General features: G+C 46.5%; 1 protein-coding gene across 2 annotated transcripts in view; it reads right to left on the bottom strand.

Moving 5' to 3' along the window:
* B4GALT1 (beta-1,4-galactosyltransferase 1) overlaps positions 1 to 25,128 on the bottom strand; it is a 49,097-nt gene that overhangs the window by 14,651 nt on the left and 9,318 nt on the right. For both annotated transcript variants that reach the window (XM_074330643.2, XM_019734236.3), the window contains exon 2: positions 8,583 to 8,818. In XM_074330643.2, the coding sequence (XP_074186744.1) occupies positions 8,583 to 8,818 (236 nt within the window). The remainder of the gene's footprint in view (positions 1 to 8,582; positions 8,819 to 25,128) is intronic.

Raw genomic sequence — 25,128 nt, 5'->3', positions numbered from 1 at the left:
AATGCCACTCCCCTCTGTCCCAAGGCTCTCACCCCATCAATCCTGAAGCAGGTCTGCAGTCAGTGGAAATGTTTGCCGAAACACCCTCCGCGTGCTTTTCTGTGCCCACTGAGACACCGAGGAAAGGCCTGGACAAAATGGGCGATAGGAAAGCAGAGGAAGCTCTGGCTGGGCAGTCCTGCAGTGGGACCTGGGGATGGTAGACAGGCTGGCTGGGAGGTGATCCCCAGAGACTGCTGGGAAGGGCCTGGGATTATACAAATGCTGAGTGTGTGGAGGGCTAATAGCAACTCACCCATGAGTTCACAGCAGTTGGACCTCTAGCTTTTAACCATAATAATACGGTAGCCCGGAGCTTGGCCAGGCCTTCAGCAAAACCTGGATCTGAGACTTACGTTTTTCACTCCGTGACTTTCGAATGGGCCCTCCAGGATCAGGAAGCTGACAGGTTGGTTCTCTGCTTGACAAAGTAATTCCTCACAAGAGTGAGTACATCCTTGGCCCACGACAGACTAGAACATAGGTCAGAGGCTGTAAATTGCCTTCAGAGAGAACTGGCCTAAAAGAACAGTCCGCGGGGATTCTGGGTGAGGTGAACACAGAGGAGCCATAGCGGGATGTCTGCCTCTCTGCCTGTTCCTGAGGCACTGACTTTCTGCACAAAAACACTTTAGAAAATAAAGCCTTCTCTTTCAGAAAGCAATTTGGCTGTTTATCTTAAGAACTATAAAAATGTTTAAACCATTTCCAAACCCGTAATCCTGTATCGAAAAACCTAGCCTGGGGAAACGTAAATGTGGAAGATGCAAACACAGAATAAGCTTCACACTCAAAGATGTTCATCTTGGCATTATTGACACTGGTGAGAAAGCGGAAATGACCTACAGGCCTGCTGCAGAGGAAAGGCTAAGTTAATTACAGTAGAACTGCATGCTGAGTTACTATGAAGGCATGGAAAGTGACGATTATGAAGACTATGAAACAACATGGGAAGATGCTGATGATACAGAATTTAAGAAAGAAGCAGGATATAAAAGTCTATCTACATACAGTATGAGCTCACCTGTGGCTTGATTTTAAGAAGGCAAAGTCTCTTAGACCTCTACACAGTGGGCGGGCATTTCTAAGCAAGCCCACAGAGCTCATGGTCTTGCTTGGGAGACCTCGGGACCCGGGCATGGCACACTGGCAGGATTATTACACAGCTTCCCCTGACCAGCAGGGCCTGGGCTCTGGGTTTGATTTGGGGGCATGTGGACATTACCAGGGTGGCAGCAGTGGTGGTGGCAGCAGTAGCAGCAGTCACAGCAGTAGTTAGGTCAACACTCCTTTATCTCTTTCTCTCTCTCTCTTTCTCTCTAGGAGGTGGAGGGTATAGACGAGGAGGTAGGTGGAGAATAAGAAGCAGACCACAGAGAGAAGCTCCTCCTTCAGCTGGCTTTGCTACAAACAGAATTAACAAGTAAAGGCAAAAGGCCACCCCAGGAAGGAAAAAAAAGAAAAAAGAGAGAAGGATGGATGCAAGGGAGAGAGATAAGGAAAGAGGCAACTGTCACGGCTGCAGAGCACAAAGGGCCCATTTTGACCACCCTTGTTCCAGGGCAAAGGCAAATTCCTAATAAGCGGTTATTCCGTCCCAAAGTCAAGGGTGACCAGAGAAAATGGCATTTCCCAGAAGAATGTCCGGGGAGGTGATTCACCAGCGCGGTGAGTACCTCTAAGTGCTTTGACATGTTCCCCAGGAGAACGGAGCAAGTCATGGACAGAGAGGGGGAAACACAAAGCAAAGGAGACATCCGATCACTGGGGCAGCGCAGAAACAGTAGTGGGACACTGACACTCTCAGCCCTCCCACAACCCTCTGGCGCCCCAGGCTCCAAAAGGTCCCCGTGCTCTGCCGAGAGGGTGCTGCAGGACAGGGTCAGCCTGCCCATCCCGAGCCCCATTCCTGCACACAGCAATCTGGATGCTGACAGCTCAGAGAAGAAATGGAAGGCAGGGGTGGAGGATGGTAAACAGAGATGAACGGTCAAGATAGAAACCAAACCCATGGGGGCCACAGGCCCAGGCAGCTGTCCTCAGTAATGGGATGGACTCAGGAGTCGGCTTCACCCCAATTCATCTGGGCCTCATTTAGGAACCAGCTGCCTGGCCCAGCGACAGAGATAAACTGCTGAGGTCTGGTGACAGATGCTCTTACTCACGAGGCTCCAAAGGGTTCCCTCCAAACCTGCCCACACTTGGTCCCAGACAAGCAGCCTGGAACCACCTCACAACAGTGCAGAGATGAAAAGGAAGAGGGACAAAATTCCAAAGCCAGACAAAACCAGGTGCCCCCTCTGCTGCCCCCACACCCCAGCCCTTCAGGCCAGGGTTTAGCCGTTAGCATAATTGGGCAATTATGAACCCTCCCAGAGGGTTCTGAGGCTGTTACTCCAAAGCTACCCCCCTCCGCACCCTGTGACCCAGTGGGACTCAAGCATTGCCAAGTGGCTGTGGAGCTGTTTGTAACCCAGTAAGGGAACTGAATGCTCAGAGAATAAACATGGGAAGGTGAGGCATCGCCTTAGGCTTCAGGTGCTCTCTGTCCAATCCCAGCTCCTGCGCCCAGTCATCATGGGACCCACACAAGCTACTTACTTACCTTCATGAGCCTTCCCTCGGCAGGAACCATGAGAATGACCATTTGCCTCCCTGGAGGGTTCTTAGGGTCAAACTTCAAAGTGAGACCATGAATGATGTTCAGTCCAAAGGACCAGAACCATAAAGAAGCTTCATGACTATCAATAACCACAGAGTTAAAGGAGGTTCTCTGCATTCTTCCTGAAAAGGGAGGCCAGCCCAAGGGCTGTGTCCCAGGCAGCCTGCTCTGGTGATCAAGGAGCAGGAAACCGGGAAAGGGCCGGGCAGGTTCTGACCTGGCCTGACTGGGAAAGGAGGCGTCACTGCCAAGAGGCACAGCTCTTGTCAGAGAGCAGGGAGCAAGGGGTCCTGAGAGTAGGTGTCAGTACATAGGCAGGGGTTACAGGGAACAGCGCTGTGCCCCAACCTCTAAATGAGCACTAGAATATGCATGGAGCTGTGTGGTCAGGGACACAAACGCAGTCAGACCTGGGGGACTGGGAGTCCAGGGGCCACCAGCAGGGGTGAGCACACACACAGGCAAGCGCCACTCATCCCTGTCTAGGAAGCGCTAAGTGGCCTGGGAGTATCAAGGAGCGAAAAGTCAGCTCCACACAGGGCTTCACAGAGCTAATGAGGTTGGGGGGCCTTAAATGGACAGCAAATGGGAGGGGAAGGCAGGCACGCAGGGCAGAGGGGACAGCATAAGCAAAGGCACCAGGCAGGAACACAGAGAATGTCTGGGTAAAGATGGCAATGCCAGCATGGCTGTGACACAAAGGGTGTGACGGAGGCCTGAGAAGGAAATGGGTGGAGGTAGGTCAGGGCTGGACTGCAGAGGGTCCTGGGTGCTGAGCTCAATGCTTCAGGCGCTTCCGACCCTTGCCTGTGGGCAGTGGGGACATATTGAAGGGTTTAACGAGAAGGCGTAACATGGGTGGAACTAGAAAGATCTTGGCAGATCAGAGGTGCCAGAGGATATATAAACAAAATTGGAGAGAACAGTCCTAGGTGCCGGCTCCAAGACAAAGATTACAAACCCACCTGGCCAGGTGGGCCTGTATTCCTCACCTGTGTGGTAACTTTTATGATCGTTAATTCAATAAACATCCTGTATTTCTTAACCAGGGCTAGTGCTGTTAAATGGCAATCTAGCTTCCGGTTACCTTGGGTGGTTTTAAGAGCTTCTTCCTTTCATGATTAAAGTACAAGGAAATGCCATATGCACCCTCCCATCTGCGATGTTATCTTGATGTTGACCTCTGCATGAAGGTCCCAGTGCTGGACCTCACATAGGACATGGTGCTTCAGAGCAGCACCCTTGGTTCCAAGAGGCTGGATGTGTCAAAACCCTAGCAGGATTCTCCAAGACTGGAGGGCTAGGACCTGAGGACAAACAGCCATGCTTGTTCTCCATCTCAACCAGAAACCACCGCCCAACCCCACTAACATGAGATATAAGTTGTTATGGTGATTGGAGGGGCCTAAACCAAAATGGCAGGGTTAAGAGCTTCATGTGGACAGAGGTAGGAGCCACAAAAGCCCGTGAAAGCTCACCCATGTGTGTGTGTGTGTGGGGGGGAGCTTTAGACACCACCGTACTCTGAAGGAGCTTGTTGGCTTGACATGGCCCCTACATCTCCTGAGATTCTGTCCCCTGATGGTTCTCTCTTTCATGTCATTATCCCCTATCCTGTGACCCCAGGGAGGCCACACACACAAGAGGGAGATTCTCCATGCTGGTACTGAGTCACTGAGTGAGGATGAAGCAAGAGGCGGGGAGAGCAGTCAGGATTCATCACCATAGTACTGGGCAGAGGGAACAGGCAGGAAGAATGGCGGTGGGGTATGTCAGTGAGAAGAAACTCAAATCACAGCAGTAACAGCTCATGTTTACTGAGGATTCATCATGTGCCAGATGCTTCACAGCGCCGTGCCGTAGGTGCTAAAACCTTGTCCTCCCACCAATGAGGAAACTGAGGAACTCAACTGAATTTAAAGTGAAGAACTCAAGCCTAAGGTCAGTAGCTGGAAAGTGGCAGAGTCAGAACCCAGGCAGTCTGAGCTGGAGCTCACTCCAATCGCCGGATACCGGCTCTGAGAAACACTTCAGGGGAAGGAGAGCTACTGCCCATGCAGTGAGAGGGCTCTGGAGTCAGGAACAGGGGTTTGAGCTGCAGCTCTACTCTTAACGTATGTGACTTTCTACTTCCCCTCTCTGAGCCTCAGTTTCTTCACTTGTGAAACAGTGCAGATGTTGTCACATTATCTGGCCTCAGGGGTCCAGGCAAATCCCAGCAAAGACCGAAGGGGAAGTTAAAGGATAGAGATGGCGACATGGCCCCTCTTCAAGCAAAACAGCACCATTGTGACCCACTGTAGATGGAGGGTTGTGTAGCATTTTAATGGGGCAAAAAGAGGTTCTGTTCTTAAAAACCTGTTTGAAAACCCCTGGACTAGATGTCTCAGAGGCCCCCCCTATTTTAAGGATTCTTTCTCTCTAATCTTAAATGGGGTGGGTGACTGAAGAAGCAAAATGACAGCAGGGTGCCCGCGACAGGGAGGCACTGAGAGACTCTAACAAACCTCTTCTCTCAGCAGTACAAAGGTCAAAGCCAGATACTACTAACTAACTCCCTTTCTGCCTCTAAAATTACTATAAAACAGAGGACACTGGAGGTTTCTAAGTTGTAAATGGGGGAATAAAGCAGATGTTTCTCCTTTGGCCTCTTTTTTAAAAGATTTCGGTTTCCTATCATCACTTTATTACATGTTCTTTATAGCTATGACACAGGTAATATTCTTTACAGATAAACTAGGGCAGAATTCAAGTTCCTTCTTAGAAATGGTTATCTGGACGTCGGCCTGTATTTTCCCAGACAAATAACCAAAGTAGAGTTGGAGCAGAAGAAATAAAATTAGCTGGACGACAGGGAGATGAAGAGGAAACATTCTCCTAAGGTGAAAAGCTAACCCTTGCAAGAGAAGGAAAAGATGAAGAGACAAAAAGACATGGATGAGGGAGGGAGGAGATGATACCGACAAAGCTAGAGGGGGAAAAAAGACATAAATATGTTTGAAAAACTAGAAATAAAATATTTCCAATGCTAAGCAGCAAGTAGGAAAGACAGGAGGGAGGGAGAATGGGGAAGTCTCAGTATCCTAGAGAAAGTGAGGAGGTGGGGGGACTGCCTGCTTTCCCCAAAACGTGATCCAAAAAACATTCATTACTTGAGATGGTTCTTGGAAAACAGTTCTCCAGTCAAACAGGCCCAGGAAACACCGTGTGCTGGGCACTTCTGGAGACTGTCACGTACACTGGTACCTGAAGGCTCTGCAGGAATGGGACCTGCTTCCCATTGTTCAAGCCAGCATTCCTCAAATGCATTTGGCCTCATCTTCATTTTGGAAAGCACACTTTGGAGAGAAGCCCCGGTTTAGGCAGAGTCTAGTATTAGCCAGCTCGGCGGTGCCACTGGTCCATGCGGGCTTGCTTAGCTTTTCAGCCAGCTTGGACTGGGGCAGGCAGGAGTATATAGCTGGTGTAAGACATTTGGAAATCCATTGTTTGAAACCTGAGGATTATCTATATAAATTATGTCATAGGAATTTAAGATGGTGGCTGAATTTTACTGGTCCAATATTTGTTTTGACTTTACAATCGAACAGAGAAGTCTTACATTCACCTAAAATATACTATACATGTGGGGTGCCAAAAAAATGTAGACACTAGACTTGTATTCATCTTTTGTCATCAGCATATATATTACAATTTTAATAGTTTTCTTTCTTAAAATGTGTATGCATTTCTTTGGCACCCTCTGTGTACACACACACACACACACACACACACACACACATTAGCATGTTCCCCTCTAGTCTTCTTTGACCATAGGTAGTCACCTAAATTTAAAAGTTCTGCATCATCACTAACTCTCTTTTGCCTTCTTTACCCAAGTAGACATATCAGTGTAGACTTAGATGCCGTCCAGACCACAAATATCTATCTTCTGCTCAGGAAGATTTGTGGGAGACCATCAGATGTCTTGATGAATGAGATCTGACAACATTGTTACTAAATGTATCACTCATCTACTGGTGCCGTAACTGTTAAAGAGCGAAAGGAGATGCCGCTGGGGCAAGGATTGTTCTTAGTAATCCCTACTGGCTCCCGGTGATGCTGTCTCCCGCTCCCAGGCACTCACTGTCATTGCTTTAATAACGGGCTCCTGACTCTGGCCATGATCAGTATATGCTCATCGGCATCAGACAAGTGTTCTTTGATAACAGGGCTTTTCTTAAACAAATACTTGTTGGATTGAAGTGGCCTGGGCATTTACCTGTTCTCTCTTACATTCTCCAATATTCTTAGAAGGTGACCCACAACTGTCTTGCTCATAGATTTTATGTCCCTGCTTCACTTGGCCAAGCTTGGACTCAAACAGCCCCAAGGGGTTTGCCCGCCAGCTGCCCTTCCAACCTTGGGCTCAGTTCCCCCTTAACGGCGCTGTTCTGCTCTTTCCTGCCTGACAGACTCAGCTCCCACACCTGGCCCTGCCCTTTAACTTCTGCTATTTTTATACTCAAAGGTTATCTAGATCTCCAGGAACGTGCAAGGCTCATGTCTGCCTTTCAGTTCCTGTTCACTGGCCCCAGCTGAGATGCCCACGTCGCCCTCCAGCCTTTAGAACCTAGTTTGTATCCTAGGTCTTCCAGGTCCTCATTCTCTCCTTTCTGAGCTTCCAGATCATCTGGCAGCCACCATCCAGTCATACGCTATTTGGGATTGTTAACAAACTATTCCCTGGAAGGGCTCCACTTGCTATGAGTGGGGAGGGAGGCTTCGGGGCAAGTAGAACTGGGACCTTACACCTTTTTAACATCTCCCCGCAGCAGATGGTACAGCACTATGCACGGCAGTCCTCAGAAATGCGTGATGGACACACCGCTGCGGATACCAGCTTCGCTTACGGTCCGAGGGAAGGCACGCAAAGTCCCTCACTTTGATGGAAGCTGTCAACTACCTACAATTTTTCTGCCTCAAGCAGATCCAAAGTTTATCTTGAAATGAAAGGGACATTGGGCCTTTTAGAAATGGGCATACTCTGTCTCTTCTGATGAATTTCAATGAAATTTGGTATATAGATAAGTTTGATGTGTTATTGTACCGGGGAGGTTACAGTCTAAAGATATGAACTTAAGTATTCAGAATAAACTTGAAATATCAAAGTTATACTCTTGGAACAATAAGAATGCTCCTCAGACTGGAAATAAGCAAAGTTGTTTCAGCAGTGCTGCCTCTTAGGGGAATCAGATTGTCCAGGTCATGGTGCTGGAGGCTGACGTGTCTTCATTGGTTTCTTAAGCAGCGCTAAGCCCAACACACATGTGGCTCAGACAATGAGCTCTCTTCCCTCAGACTCGGCCCAGTCACGGGATGCTCAGCCGCCCACAAATCACACTTCCCCAGACATTTAGCTGGAGCCTGGCATCCAGGCCTGAACTAAGGGTGTTGTCTCCTGTGGGTACCCCAGAAGACGCCATCAGACCAGATAACTTTGAAGTTGCCTAACGGTCTGACATCTAAATGGGTGTTTTTATTTTTTAAAAGGAAAATACACAGCTACCCAAAGACAGGAAAATCAGTGCTTTATTTTGGGAAGAATTAGGGTTGTCATTTTTCTCTCAATTTTGTTGGAAGGCTGCTTCCAAAGAACAAAACAAACAAACAAACAAAACACCTCACCGATTTCCCTTGCCCAAGAGAATTAATAGCAACAAGCAGGCACATTATATGGCCTTTAGCTCACCTACACTGTTTAAGATGAGGAGGATGGCAGTCATGGGGTTGTAAAATGCCAGATGTCTAGGAAACCCCTTCCTTTCCTTCGCCCCCCTCATTGCTCACACATTGGCATACACACACATTCCCTCCCTCACTCCATCTTCCCAGACATCACCTGGTTGATAACATAGATGCCGTAGTCCAACTGCTGACGTTGCAGGATTGGGTGCAAGTAATACAGCCAGTACTTTAGGTGTTCCTGCCGGTTTCGGAATGGAATAATGATGGCCACCTTGTGAGGAGAGATGCAGTCCTTGGGGGCGTGGCGACCTCCCACCTTCACCTCCGGGTTCTGTTTCGCCAGAAGTGTCAAGTCCACAGGCACGTTAAACTCGATCAGCATGGGGCCGACTAGAGAGGTGGAGGGAAGGAGAAGTTAGCAGGCCACAGGACTCGTGGCTTTACAGGTGGTGTCAGATGGCCAGACCGCAGGAGACAGCTCCTCCTAAGAGGCAATGTGTCCGTGGAAAAAGGCACTCACACCCAGCATTAGTGTGACCAACCATCCCAGGACACTCGTCAGTACCATGCAAGCCTAGGAAGCACTGACCTATCCAAGACGCCACCCCCCTCAGACTGTGTTTCTCAACTGTAAAATGGAAATGGGGTAATTCCTGCTATGACTTCCTGACAGGCTGTCGTGAGCATCAGAGAGCATGGATGAGAAAGCACTTTCTCAACTGGTAGTTACAAAATAGTCACGGGGATGTAAAGTACACAGCCTAGGGAATGTAGTCAATAATATTGTAAAAACGATGTATGGTGCCCAGTGGGTACTAGACTTATCGGGGGGTTACTTCATAAGTTATATAAATGTCTAACCACTACGCTATACACCTGAAACTAATATAAAATAATATTGGATGTCAACTGTAACTGAAAAATATATATATATGATGTGGGGAAAAAAAAGTTTTTAAAGAGAAAGCACTTTCTCAGAAATCCTGAGGTTGCCACCACACCCCTTTGGATAGGTTCTCTCTGAATCTAGCCAGGTTGGGGAAAGGGGTGTGTGTGTGTGAGAGAGAGAGAGAGTGTGTGTGTGTGTGTTTCAGTGTCAGGAACATCAGAAAGTAGCAAAAAGTTGCCTGGGTAATAATCCATGTCTCATGTGTTGATGCACAGATGAAACAAACTCGATGGGGAGGGACTGGAGGAAATGAGACCCCCAGAGGAGACTCAGGGGGAAATAAGAGAAAAAAAATACAGTTGGAAAGAACATCAAAGAAGAATGCTTAGCAGAAGGGATGAAGAAACAACAAAGGGGATGAAGAAGGTAGGAAAAGTCAGGGATGACTGCAAAGTTTCTGGCCTGGAAGAGCATGGCTCCAGATGAGAGAAATAAATTAGTAAGAGAGCTTTTTGGCTTAGAAGAAAAACTGATGAGACATGGATTTTGATTTAGTGGCAAGTCAGGAGCAGAAGGAAAAGCAAAGGTCAAGATCCAGATACAGGCATGGAAATCCTTGTCTCCTAAGTAGAAACAGGTGGAGCTAAGAGAGGGCCGCACTCCTTGAGGCTGGGACTGCTCCTCATGCAGCACACATGGTGAGGGCAGAAAGATGAATGGCCCAGGGACACACAGGGAATTGGGGACAAAGTCATGACTCGAACCCAGGCCCCCAGTATTCGCTGTAGGACAGATTTTCTCCAAATGGGTTCCAGGGAACACTAATCCCAGCAAGATGCTCAGTGGAAGAATGTGTCCCCTGGTCAAATAATGGTGGGAAACTTGTCTGCTAAATCCTGTTTCTGGAAAGTTATGCCATACACCAAAGGCTCTGAGAAGTGCAGTCAAGAAACCCCTTTCTCTGTACTCAACCCACCATTCCCCAAACTTAACTTGGCCATAGAACCATTTTATCAGTGGACACACTTTGGCAATTGTTAACTCTAGAGTAACCAGCTTCACCTATGAAGCAAATTAGCCCCGAAAGCAAAGCAAGGAACCTACAGAACAGAGGTGAGAACACTGACCACAAATGCAGAACAAGTTCACCTGAAACATGCTGGTGAGAACCACCCAAGGCCCAGTCAGTCACCCTATTTGTTTATCAATACGTGGCTCTCCAAGCAGCCCTGTCCCCAGAGATCACTCACCTTCTGAAACAAGACAGCCCGAGAAAAGAGAAAAGCGAGCCTGTCCGCAGGTGCAGACTCACCGTCTCCTCCGCTCCCTCCCCCGTCCCTGCCAGTACTCCGCACACCTTCCCTACCTCCCACGCTGACCCAGTTCCATCATCATGGGACCTGTTCCCATTTATTTCATTCTGAGATACAGCTCTGATCATTCCTTTCCTGCTAAAAGCCTCCAACGGCTCTAGGGCTGTGTAGCCTTGGACAAAGTAATGCCAACCTCTTAGCTTAGTAACAAGGCCCTTCAGTCTCAGCTCTCCCTCCCTCCCCATTCTTATGAACCATGCCTACATCCACACTTTTCCCTTTGCTAGAAATGCCCTTCCCTCTTTCCTCTAACAGCAAACTTTGGCATTGAAAGATGGGCCAGAATCTTAAAAGCAAAGCAACAAACTGGCCTCTTCCTTTTCCTTTCTCCATTACCAGAGTTCAGACAGCAGATCCCCTGGGGCAGGAAGGGGATCCTCAGAGCTCCAGAAGCCCTGGTCCCTCCCTGGCCATTCACTGCCCTCTCTGCAGGGACAGGGCCCTCACAGATCAGTCCCTCACAAGACTGCTGCTTACTCAGCTCCAACCTGCCAGGGTGCTCTCAGGTGAGCAGGTTTTCCATTCTAGAACTAAGTAAGGGGTCGCCCTGGACCAGTTTTTCCCAAACTTACCAGCATTCTTGCCTGAGGCAATCTGTAAAAATGTAGAATCTCAAGCCCCTCCCCTAGAGAGCCTGACTTGGCAGATCTTGGGAAGGACCTAAGTGGATAGTAATTAACAGAAGCCTACGAGATTCTGTTTGGGCAAGTTGGGCAATGGGGAGCTGAACCTCCCATCTTCACAAGTGTTGTGGCTCTCAGGCGATGAGGGTCCTCAGAGTCTCCTACAACTCACACCTCATGGAGGCAGCAGCCCTTCCCCACAAGGCCCGCTAGGCCTGGGCTGCTCAACTCCCCAGCCCCGTGCAAAGCCTTCTGGGAAGCCCTGCTGCAAAGTGTACTTGTGAAAAACACTTAAGATCTTTCACTGGGCTCGTCTCACTTCAGAGGGCCCCAAGACATCTGCAAACCCCCAGCCCCACCCCTCCTTTGGTTTTCAAGGTACTGCTAAACATAACCCCATTTTCGGGAACCCAAGAGGCATCTGGACTGTCATTCTACCAACCTGCTCATACCTTTTGAAACCAGCCCAGAATACAGGAATTCATGTTTTGTCTGCCTAGCCTCTTGGAGCAGACACCTGCAGGCTGGAAAGCATTAGTTTTGCCCCTTCAGGAGTTCCAGAACAGTGGTCCCAGGGTAGTTTCTTGGACAGGAAAGAGGATGTCTGGGCCCTGGTTCGGCTCCACCAGTGACTAGCTGGATGACCTTTAGGCACGTACCATCCGCTCTCAGGATACTGGGTTTCCACTTGTAAATTACAGGGATTGGAACTCAACCTGCCCCGCACAAACTCTTACCCACCACCACCCCCATGGGCTCCCCCAAGGGCTCCACATACAGCTTTATGACTGAACAGCCTCCTCTCACTCTCCTGCTCCTCTCTGCACCCCTCTCACAGCCGCCATCATGTTGCCAACACATTGAGAGCACCCTGACCCCCGGAACCTGCCCTCCCTGACCAATCTGGCAACTCTTTCCCCACCTTCTCTTTGTGAAGCCTCCATAGCTCTGAGAATTCTGTGGCTCACACCTCTGAGAGTGGACAGCACTTGGCAGTCAGTGGCAACTCCAGACCTGGAGCTGAATGCCTTCCTGGGTCCAAGGCCAGCCCGGAGGCCTCCCAGAATGCCCTGCACACCTACCACACTGCTGGAGCCATCCTCCGCTGCACACCTGGCTCTGTCCCAATGAGAAAATCCACTGAGCTCAGACTCCAGGAGGGCAGTGACCAGCTCTGCCCAGAACCTCGCAAACCTGCTACCAGGTCTCAGTGCCACTGCTCAGGGTCTCAGGGAGGGGTGAGGGGAGGAAGCAGAGGGCTGAGGGCTTTATGACAATCCTCAGGCTGAGCCAACACTCCCTTGCTGTGAGGCGCATGGCGTGTGCTACCACAGGCCCTCGGTCCCGCTGGGCTGGCTTGTGTGTTTTCTTGGCTCTGGGAGCTGGGAAGCAGGGTTACGTAAGCAGATGAGCAGATGTGAGCCTGTCCTCGGCTCCCCCAGCTAAAGCCTCGCCACGTGGGCCTCTCGGCTGGGAGTCCAGGTCACGGCCTTGCGTGTAAGTCGCTCAATAACTTCAATGTGTGAGCTCAACTCAGACAAATTCCACTGCTCCCTTGCCCAGCACAGCAAACGTTAAGATGTCCTTTCTTTTATGAAATGATCACGGTGGATTTTAAAGCTTGATTTTTATTTTTTTTTATTTTCTAAAAATCCTTACTTAGCATCCATGGGTCGCCCCTCAGTTTCTTCTGAAATTTTCCTGGGCCATGAAATTCAAACATTTGGGAACTGTGGAATGAGGCAAGTGTGAAGAGCTGTGTGGTTCTGAAAGTTGGGACACTGGACCGTTTCCTTGGCCAGTCCTGACAGTACTGGGTACAGCCCCTCTCTGAGCTATCTCCTCCCCAACTGGTGTTGTTCCACAGGCATCGTGGGTGGGCCATTTTTCTCTGAGCCAATCTCTCCAAAGCCAGATACACCCTGGAAGCACAGCCAGGCGTTACCAAATCACCAGGCATGGGAATGACAGCTGTTTGCAGTGGTCCCACAAACTCATGGTGCACTTGTGGTCCCTTACACTAGAAATGAGAAGCGCACGAGGCGCATCTCAAACCTCTCCAGTCCTTCAGAGAAGAGAAGCTCGCTGAAGTTCTCCAAGGACTTTGTTATCACCAATTCAACAGCTGCCTGGCCTTAGCTCAAACATCACCACCCCTAGGAAGCCTTCTCAGACCACTCAAGATTGGTTCTTATTCTTCCTCCACCTCAAGTACTCACAGTAGCACATCCAAACATGTATCCAGTTAGCATGAAACACGTGCCAGCTGGTGCCAAGCATGCAGTGATGGAGCTGGGTTAGGAGGAGGTCTTTGCCCTTGGCAGCGGGTAGGGGGGAGACCAACAAAGCAGACAACAATGGTGAGGGTGACAGTGGTGAAAACAGCTGACATGGCCAAAGGAAGGGGAGTCAATTCCAGGCCAGGGAAGAGAATCAAGGAAAGCTTTGCCCAGAAGCAGCTGCCTGAACTGTCCCTCAGCTCTCCCCACCCCTAGGAATTTATCACACAGAATCATGAGTGTCCATTTGGCTGCCATGGACCCGGAGTCCACCAACAAATCTTAGATGAGTGGATGGCACACAGCTATTCTCCCTGTTTCCCTGCCACTGATGTAATAAGCAACAAAGAGGATTTCGATAAATCTTGAGGAAACTTGATGGACGAGCATAGGACAGAGAGCCACCAGAAGGGACTTCTCAAGTCTCATTTAACAATTTCTCATTGTGTTTTTTTTAATGCATTCAACCCTTATTTACTGAGTGCCTACTACGTGCACTATGAAACCTCCAACTATAAAACTTGGTTCTTTAATTTTTTTTTCAATTTTTTTTTTAACTTTTATTTATTTTAAGTGCGTTTTTCCAGGACCCATCAGCTCCAAGTCAAGTAGTTGTTTCAATCTAGTTGTGGAGGGTGCAGCTCACGCTGGCCCATGTGGGGATCGAACCGGCAACCTTGGTGTTACAAACATCGCGCTCTAACCAACTGAGCTAACCAGCCGCCCTGGTTCTTTACTTTTTCATATATATTATATTAGTTTCAGGTGTACAAAACAACATAATGATGAGACATTTACACCCCTCACTCTCATTGACTTTTAAAATCTAATTCATAAAAACTTCAAAAGTACTGGAAATTTAGTTCTTAAACCAGATGTTCATGGTATTTTTCTTTTTACCTTTGGGTATATCTTTAAAATTGAACAATAAATATTTTCAAATATAACCCAAGAACAAGAAATGTGACCCCATCCTTCAACTCTTTCCCAATAAGGAAGTGTATTCTGAAATAGATTTCAAAACGTACTACTCAGTGACCAGAAAACAGGAATAATCTATCCCTAATGCTGACTTGATATGTCTCAGGCACACTGCACACAGAACACAATTTCAACAACCACTGTTCTTTCTGCCATTTCACCATCCAAGCCCCTGTGATACCCTGGGGAAAGAAACGCTGTTTCAACAGGAAGCAGAGCACATTTGTGGTCTCAGAACCCTGCATTGGGGGCATAGAGAAAAACAAAGTATTTGCTCGGCAGATCTCCTCTGGCAGAGCCCAGGTGGCCAAGAGGAAGCTGGACAAATCAGGTATAGTGGGGCTAGTTGCTCCTTCATCCATCGCTGCTGAGGAGCAGCCCTGCCATCTGCCTAAACTGCCACACTTTGTAGGTCTTCCAAAATATGACCTGAAAGTAAGTGGGCCAGCAGTGGACCACCTACCTCAGTGAAAGTGGCCTTTCTTGTGCCCTGCTCTCTCCTCCATTATCAATTCCCACCCAACCTTGAGCCAAGCATTCTCATTTGCTACTGTATTTGCTTTCAAAATGCTGGTGAGCTTTCCATCCACTACAGAGGTTCTCAAGCTGGGGTGTAGAAGAATCATCATCGGGGGAAGCATATAAAACTGCAGATTCCTGGGTCCTACTAACCAGAGCTTCTGATATGGTAAGTCTGAGGCTGGGGCCCAGGACTCCGCATTTTAACAAGCACTCTAGGTAACTTTAATGTGGGTCCCTGGAGTACATTTTGAGAAGTGCTGGTTTACAGGTTCACTCATTAACCACCACCTCCCTTCCACCCCACAAAGCTCTCTAAGAGTGAGGTACCAAGGAAAACAACTGACGTTCAGGAACTACTGTGTATTTCTTCTTTCTGACAACGTATGTTATGTAACAGAATATGTTTCACTTTTGGTTTTTGTAAAGGGACGGATGTCTTAACTATTATGTTGGGCCACATGGTCTGAATGTCTACATTTTAATTCTCCCTCGGTCTTAAGTTTTTAAGTTACATTTTCTCTATATCTGACTTTATTTATATTGGTCCTTTTTATGGTGTGTAATCTCAAAAGCTACCTCAAAAACCTTTGTGAAAGTGGTGAGGTAACAATCCTTCCAAGTTCAAACCAAATATCATCTCTTCAAAACTTTCCCCAAGCCCCTTGGGCCAATCAGACCCGGCTCCACGTGCCCAAAATACCCTTTATACAACATTTGAGCCCTTCAGGATGAGGGTACCAGCTTCTTCCAGTATACTCTCCTCTCCTTGAGGGCAAGGGTTGTGTCCCATTCATTTTTGTACTTGTGACAGTTTCTGGCAGAGGAGCATCCACAAATGTGTGTCGACCCACACAGCACTTGATCAACTACGAGTTCAGAAGCTGAGCTAACAGAGCAGGAAACCATCTTGCCTTCAATATTTGAGAATCTAGATTGTTATCCTAATAGACATCGACAACCAAGGCAAACAAAGGCAAAAACACTCTCCTTTCTGTACTCTAAAGATGCCTTTGGTTTCCAGGCACCTGATTTGTGATGGATGGGCATATCCCATCCTCAATTTGAAAATACATTTCCTCCAGGTTTGAGGCCTACAATTTGAAACTTTTTGGCAGTGGACAGCCTAACCTCCTCGTGAAAATGTTTCATTTCCTCATCTAAACCTCACACTGCCGCATCAGACAGGTGCTTCACCAAATACCATTTGTTTGACAAAATATCCCCAAAGCTCAAAGTCTGATGCAGGTTGTGAGATCACCAGAAATGCTTTGGGTGGTCATTCAGTCCAGGGTCCTGTCACCGAGGGTACCAAGGCGTAAACCTAAGGGAGCAAAACATGGTTGGATTTCATCACCTTGATGGGTCCGGATCCTCTTTGAACCAGAACCCAGAAGAACCTGGCAGACCAGAGCTGGAGGGACCTTGAGAATTATGTTTCAGGCCGACGGTTACACTTGCTTGCGGGCCTTATACACAAGGGTTTGAAACTGAAGGCCAGAGAGACAGACTTCCTCAAGGACATTCTTGGATTGCCACAAAAGCCTCCCTTATTACTACTCCCTTAAGGTTCTGATGTTCATGGATGCATCCACACAGTGGACAGCAAATCGCAGCACACATGCCTCTCTACTCTCCCTTCACTGTGCCTGTGGGAATTCTGTCTCAGAATCCTTCTCAGCCTAGGACCCAGGGAGCTACCAACTGATCCCAGGTGGTATAAAAAAGAATCTTATTTGACATCACTGACCTAAACCCTTCTCAAGTCCATTTCCATACTATACATGGTCATGGCTCCCAAATTCAGGGGCAGGAGAAGCAAGGAGAGAATACTGGGAAACCTCTGGGAGATCCCAGAACTGGGGGTGTGACAGTACGCTTATGTCCTGGGGTGACACAAAAAAGGTTTTCACCAACAGTAAAACCACAGAGATGCAAGGAAGGCCCTGAGGTCAAGAACCAGTGCCAGGGATTACAGGCTTTTCAAGCCCACTGAACAGGCTTCTCAGTGTTTGTCCACTGGGGAAAATTGTCCCAGGAGGGATTTCTGCTTTGTTTGGTCCTGGCCCAAAAACAGATTTCCTCCTCACCCAGCCCTTCTCTCTCTCTCCCTCCCTCCCTCCCTCCGACTCTTCCTCCCTCCCTCTGCTGGAATTTGTGGAAACTGCCTGACCATAGTTATTATCAGTTAGCACTACCAGGAAAGCCTGCCCACAGTTATTAGTTATCACTACCAGGAAAAGCTCAGAAGGCCAACTTGCCTGGAAACTCTATGTCAGCCCAAGGAAGATCTTGCTGCATCTCTCTCCTCTTAGAACTATAGCACTTCTGGGAGGAATGGTTTGAACTTCTCAGAAAGGATTAGAATGACAAATGCCTGGTATTTTATTGTAAGACTTTCCCCTCCAGGCTGGACAGTACCCTGCCTCCTCTGCGGCCTCCACTCTCGGCCAGCAGACAGTCACCAACAGGTAACCCAGGGCCCGCCACAGGCATGTTTCGTTACCTCTGAACCTTGTCAGTGACAGCACAGTGCATATACCACACCATAGGCCTACAACATATACGTATTTGCTGAATAAATATATCCATAATACTTACTTGCGGGCCTTATACTCTAAGAGGAAAAGTCATTCTCAATAGAATTCATAGAATCTGAGGGGTCATAAAGATTGACTGTTTACTGAGGACAATTAGCTGAGTTCAGCTATACCAGCATACCCAAAACGTAGAGGAACTAAGGTTATTAACATAGTGACAGAAGAAAGAAGAGTGTTGGTGAGAGACTGCACAAAACAAAGGAAAAAGGGTCATGTTCAAACAAAAGATAGCATGGGCAATATGAACAGATAGATGACAGACTCAAAGAGACCTGCAATGTCTGAAAACAGCAAGGGATTAGTATCCAGGATGTATTTTAAAATCCTGTATATCAACAAGAAAAATACAAGCACCTCAGTGGAAAAAAAGCTAAAGGATTATTATGAAGAAGCAATTTGCCAGAGAAGAATCTCAACAGCCATCAAGCATATGAAGAGATACTCAAGTTTATTTGTAATCAGAGAAAAGCAAGTCAAAACAAGAGCTCTCTCAGCACATTTATTCATTTGGCAAAAGTTAGGAAGCTGGTCAATGCCAAATATTTGTGGTGGCAAGAGCCGCTCATGCTCTTCTGGTACAAAGGTGAATGGGGGCAGCCATTCTGGAGTGGTATCTGTCACTCCCGAAATCTACATAAATACACACACACAGGTCCATAAAGGATGAGTAGAAGACTGTTCCTTACAGCAGTATTTTCGAAGACCGCGTTGGCGTCTACCATTAAGAAAGGGAGAAAAAACACTGAATGGATACTAGATGTATACATAGCAATGTGAATGGACCTTAAAAACAGTTCTTGGTTTCTAAACATCATTCTCTACTAAAAAGAAATAGGGCTTGTCGGAAAAGTGGCTGATTCCAGGGCTGAGTCAGGGAATGAGCAAAAGGAGCCCAGAACATCTTGCTGTGCCTAAAAGGAAGTGCTCAAAGAATGATGGAATATTTCAAAAGGGCGTAGGAACCAGCCTGAAGGGGATTGCATTGGCCAATCAAAATAAATAATTCTGAGCACCAAAATAAATAATTCTAGTAAAAGAGTATGAGCTATCAAATAAAGTAAGAATCCATAAGTCTGCACTGAATTAATAGGGGAGAAGCAAAAGTGCTTCCTTACAGGAAAATGCCAACTAATAAATGTAGAAGGAATGATGGAATGAGATCACCAACTACCATAATAACTGATTCTGGCAAGAATCATCAATAGATGCTAAAAAACAGTGGATGAAAGTTTGCGGAATAACAGGGTATTTATATAATCTCAAAGTAAATGCCCATAAGATACTTTTCAGTTAAAAAGGGTATCATCACAACTGGATAATGGAGAAATGGCAGATACTACCATAATGAAATTATCAAAGTTCACATGGCCAGTAAGGCCCGAATTGATGCATGTGCCTCCAGATATGATGCACTGAGAACTCAGCATCACTCATGTGGTATTCTTGTCAAAATGCATAACCTGAACCTCATCACAAGGAAATACCAGATGGGCCCAAATTGAGGGGCCTTCTGCAAAATAACTGGCCTGTACTCTTCAACAATGTAGTGTCATATAATATAAAAAAACACTCAGGCACTGTTCCAGATTAAGAGACTAGAGAGACATGACAACTGAATGTAATGCATTGTCATTCACAAGGACATTTTTGGGACAACGGACAAAAATCTTAAGATCTGTAATGAGACAGGAATTTTTCAATGGTGATTTCCTGATTTTGATCATTACACTATATAATGTAAAAAATACACTATATTATATAAAAAATTCTTATTTTTAGGACATACTGAATATTTAGAAATAAAGGGGCATGGTTCAGAATACCTCTCTCTCTCTCTCTCTCTCGCTCTCTCTCTCTCTCTCTCTTTCTTGCATGCGCACGCACGCGCAGACGGAGAAGGAAAGAAGAGAAAGAGAAAAGAAAAAGCAAATATAGCAAAATGTTAACATTTGAGGAACTTAGGGGAATCCAGAGAATATCCAGAAATTCTTTGTATAATTCTAGCAACTTTTCTGTAAGTTTGAAGTTATGTCAAACTTTAAAAAAATAAAAAGAGCTAGGTAAAAAAAAAAAATTAGAATAAAAATGAGCTATAAAATAATACTATTTACGTAAGTTAAAAATATATGTACAGGGCCGGCCTGGTGGCTCCAGCGGTTGGAGCTCCGTGCTCCCAACTCTGAAGGCTGCCGGTTCAATTCCCACATGGGCCAGTGGGCTCTCAACCACAAGGTTGCCAGTTCAATTCCTCGACTCCCGCAAGGGATGGTGGGCTCTGACCCTGCAACTAAGATTGAACATAGCACCTTGTGCCGCTGAGCTCCCGGATGGCTCAGTTGGTCGGAGCGCGGGCTCTCAACCACAAGGTTGCTGGTTTCCACTCCCGCAAGGGTTGGTGGCGCCCCCCTGCAACTAACCACAGTAACTGGATCTGGAGCTGAGCTGCGCCCTCCACAACTAAGATGGAAAGGACAACAACTTGACTTGGAAAAAAGTTCTGGAAGTGCACACTGTTCCCCAATAAAGTCCTGTTCCCCTTCCCCCCAGTCCCCCCAAAAAAACTTTTAATCTTCCTGGAAATCAGAAATTCCAGCATGTAAATAATTCTCCTGGGAGATTTATAACTGAGTCAGTTAGCTGCCCCTTTGATATGTTCTGGAGCTTGACTAAATTTCTGGTCCAGTAATGCTGGTTACAAATACATTCTTCTCTCTCCATCTAGAACCAGACTTGGGGGTGCGGAGAGCCTGCTTCCCTATGGACCATCTGGGCAGTTTGCTGGCCATGCACTCCTGGCATTACCTCTCTGGTGTCAGGACTACTTTAAATGCAGCCAGCTCCAATTTCCTTCTCCAAGGAGTGGGTATAAAGTGTTCTTTTCAGGTGGTAAATGAGATAACACATATACATCCTTATTACAGTGCTTGACACTAATAGATATTCAATAAATATTACTTTGCCTTCTCACTGACTCCCTAGAACTTCACAGCCTGTAATAATCATTGCAGCTCTACAATCACAAGTGGTTAAAATTCACTTTTTTACTCTGATCCACCAGCAACAGTGGTCGATTTGGAAAAAAAGCCTGGGATCTCAAAGGGTCCTTTGGGTATAAGTCTTCCTGCAACACGAGGTTTGAACAGCGATTCAGTTCATCTTTTACTGTCAGGGATGAGTACCAAAATGTTAAAGAACCAGCTTAGAAGAAAATACAGAAGAAAAAATTTATAATCTTGGAATGATGAAGACCTTCCTAAGTGAAAAAAACAATCTGAAGTGATATAGGAAAAGACAGATTTAAATACGTAAAAATTCAAAATTTCTGTATAGTGAAAGCTACTAGAGATAAAGTTAAAAGACAGGTGACAGAGACCATATCTGCAAACAAAATATGATAAAGGAGTAATATCCATACTATTAAAAGATCCTACAGATATATTTTAAAAATAGAAGAGTAAAAATATGAACAAGTACCTTACAGAACTACAAATAGTCAACAAACACATAACATTTTGCTCAACATCATCAGTAATCAGAAAACAAAACAAGATACCACATGTGACCATCACATTGGCAAATGTAAAAAGACTGCTAACATCCAGTGCTGGCATGGATACGGGAAACAGGCACTTCTCATACACAGCTGATGAGTATAAATTGGAGGACAATTTGACAGCATCTATCAAAATGTTAAAAGTGTATGATCTACAGATCTCAAATCAATAACCTAAACTTCCACCTTAAGACACTGGAAAAAGAAGAGCAAACCAAGCCTAAAGCAAGCAGAAGGAAGAAAATAATAAAGATTAGAGCAGGAATTGATGAAAATGAGAACAGAGAAACAATAGAGAGAAAAATAAAATCAATGAACCAAAAGTAGGTTCAACAAAAATGGCATACTTTTGACTAGACTGACCAGAGGTAATGACCAGAGGTGAATATATGGTGATGGAAGGAGAACTGATTCTGGGTGGTGAACACACATGATATATAGATGCCGCATTTCAGAGACTGTACACTTGAAACCTATGTAATTTTACTAACCATTGTCACCCATAAGAGTTTTAGTTTGAAAAAAAAAGATTCAAATTACCAAAATCAGGAAGGAAAGAGGGAACATCCCTACCAACCTAATAGATATTAAAAAGAATTTTAAGGGCCAGCCCGGTGGCTCAGGCGGTTAGAGCTCCATGCTCCTAACTCTGAAGGCTGCCTGTTCGATTCCCACATGGGCCAATGGGCTCTCAACCACAAGGTTGCCAGTTCAATCCCTCAAGTCCCACAAGGGATGGTGGGCTCCGCCCCCTGCAACTAAGATTGAACACGGCACCTTGAGCTGAGCTGCCTCCCGGATGGCTCAGTTGGTTGGAGCGCATCCTCTCAACCACAAGGTTGCCAGTTCAATTCCTCAAGTCCCGCAAGAGATGGTGGGCAGCGCCCCCTGCAACAAAAATTGAACACGGCACCTTGAGCTGAGCTGCTGCTGAGCTCCCAGATGGCTCAGTTGGTTGGAGCGCACCCTCTCAACCACAAGGTTGCCGGTTCGACTCCCGCAAGGGATGGTGGGCTGTGCCCCCTGCAACTAGAAACGGGAACTGGACCTGGAGATGAGCTGCACCCTCCACAACTAAGACTGAAAGGACAACTTCAAGCTGAACGGCACCCTCCACAACTAAGATTGAAAGGACAACAACTTGACTTGGAAAAAAGGCCTGGAAGTACACACTGTTCCCCAATAAAGTCCTATTCCCCTCCCCCCCAAAAAAAGGAATACACCATGACCAAGTAGGATTTATCCCAGGAATTCAAGATTGATTTATATCTAAAAAAACTCACACGAAGAAACAAACAAAAAAATGCATAATACACCATATCAGTAGAATAAACAACAAAAACCACAAGATGTACTTCAACAGACACATAAAACCATTTGACAAAATACGTCACCTATTTATGATAAAAACACTCCACAAACTAGGAACTTTCCTCACCTGATAAAGACCATCTACAAAAATCCTGCTGTTAACATTACAGTTAACAGTGAAAGTCTGACGGTTTTCCCTCTAAGATCAGGAACAAGACAAAGATGTCCTCTCTTATCCTATCTATTCAATATTGTACTAAACGTTCTAACCTGGGCAATTAGGCAAGAAAAAGAGCTGCTGTGAGAGTTAATGAAAATAACACATATGAAGTATTTTTCCAATGCTTGATAAGTGGAATAAGCATTATCTGTTGTGAGAGAGGCTGATTCGTTGTTGCTGGAGCCCAGGACCCTACTCACAATTGGCTCCCGCCGACTGGGTTTTCAAACTGACATCTTAACTCATTCCAACTTTCGATTTTTGTCCCTAGAAACTGGAATTGCTAAAAGGATCAGGTGGTTGTGGATTCATCCAGTAAGACTCAATCCTGGCTCACAGGGCCCAATGAGAGTCACCCTGGCTCTACATGGCTGGCCCTAGTGGGGACAGCACTCAGCTGTCCTGCAGGGAAGCCATTTAGACATACCGAGCAGGAGTGCACTGCTATATCAGAATCCCAGGCAGGAAGAGATTCCAGAGAGCATCCAAGCCAACCCCTCACCTCATTTCATTGATGGGTAAACTGAGGCCCAGTGGGAGGATATGACTTCTCTCAGATTATTCAGTAGGTTGGCACCAGAGCTGGACTAAAGGGCTTGGCATCCTGGCTTCCAACACCAGCCCCTGGGTAAAGACAGGCCTGTGCCTAAGTTTTTCTAACAACACACCAGGCACAGGTCTCTAGCACCCACCTATGTCCAGCCCGTTTTTTACCACATCCCTTCTCACCTCCTGAGACTTCACCAAACATCCAATGCCCCCCCAGCTCCTCCACCAGACCACTCAGCTACTTGTAGTCTATGATGCATCTCGCCAAGACACGGGCAAACAACGTCCACCTGGAGAAGGGAAGGCTATGGATCACCACAGAATCCTGGTACCCCTGACACATGGCAACACACATTCCAAGTTCCCAAGGTTGGGAATTCAACAAGGTGGAGGTCTTCTCCTTGTGGCCTGGGGTAGGTGTGTTCATATATGTCAGGCCAGTCTCCACTAAACTTGGTTCCAGGCTAAACCCTGTCCCTGAGCTGAGGTTACAGCCTCACACCTTTCCTTCCTCCTAACTCTGCCCCACGGTAGAAGAAAAAAACTGCCTTTGGAGGGAATTATATGCTGCAGCCTACTACTTTGACTGTATGCCTTCTGTGCCAAAGGGACTAGGTTGGGCATTGATCAAAAGACAGAGTACTGATAGTTCCACAAACCTCATCTCATTCAATCCTCTTACCAACCCTCTGAGGTAAACATTATCTCCCCATTTTGCACAGGAAGAAAGTCTTCCTCTAGGAACAATATGCTGGACAGTAGCTCTGGCCTGATTCCAAATGGACCCTGTTAAGTCAGAGCTGATTGCTGTGGAATTCAGAAGACAGGATATAGGGAGTGGCTATAGGATAAAGGGAGCAGCTGTCTCAAGTTGAATACTCCCCATCTTCTAAATTTGTAAACCTTTGGTCACTGACATCACTAGCTCATAAGTCATTCTACCATTTATGCAAGTCAGCAGGCTCCTGTTCAAGTACAAAAGGGGTGCGTGTATGGTGGCAGGGGAGGAGTAGCTATAGGGACAGAACTGGCAATTCTGTTCAGACCTTGGGCTACTACTAATTAACTTATTTTTACCCAATATAATTTAAAAGCCTTTCCTTGTCTGGACCCCCTTTCTGGATCTAATGAACCAGGGCTGTCAGATCAGAGTTCACTCACATGGGTTAAATGGCCAGGTAAATACTATCATTATCCCCATTTTACAGGTGAAAACACTGAGGCACAGAGAGGATACTATTTTTCCCATATCACACGGGTTAGCCAAAGTGATAAAAACACTCCCCATGCCATTTCAGAGACATTCCGTCAACTAAAATCGTTATGCCTGCTTAGTCAGAGATGATAAAAATCCTCAGCAGAAGCCCAGACTAGACTGTCAGAACCTACCACAGTTTCTGCAGCTTTTAAAGCCAAAGAGTCTGCTTCCATTCTATAGGTTTGGCTCCATAAATAAAGGAAAAAGGAAAGATTCTCATCTTGTGTAAATCAACTCTTTGGCAAAAGTGTCAAAAGAGCCACCTTTGTATCCTCAGCAGTAACTGCCCAGAGACAAAGGCTTCCAAGTCCAGAGTGGCCCCAGGCTCTACAGAGGGACCTTAACACACGTACAAGGCCCAAGGGTTGGGAGTGTGAGACTCCAGACAGACCTGACTCTCCTTGGGAATCCACTCTTTAAAAGCCCATATCCCTGGCCCAGGAATTCACAATTTAGGGCCTGTGGATTCTTCCAATACTCCTAGAAAACAAAGTGCCAATGTGAAACAGTGTCGTAAAGATCTCCTCTGGCCTAGAAATTTCTCT

This window comes from Rhinolophus sinicus, chromosome 16 (genome assembly GCF_057876585.1).
Source record: "Rhinolophus sinicus isolate RSI-liver-muscle chromosome 16, RSI-T2T, whole genome shotgun sequence".
In the NCBI taxonomy this organism is placed as follows: Eukaryota; Metazoa; Chordata; class Mammalia; order Chiroptera; family Rhinolophidae; genus Rhinolophus; species Rhinolophus sinicus.
The sequence above is the reverse complement of the archived record's forward strand: the minus strand, read 5'-3'. Positions and strand labels throughout refer to the sequence as shown.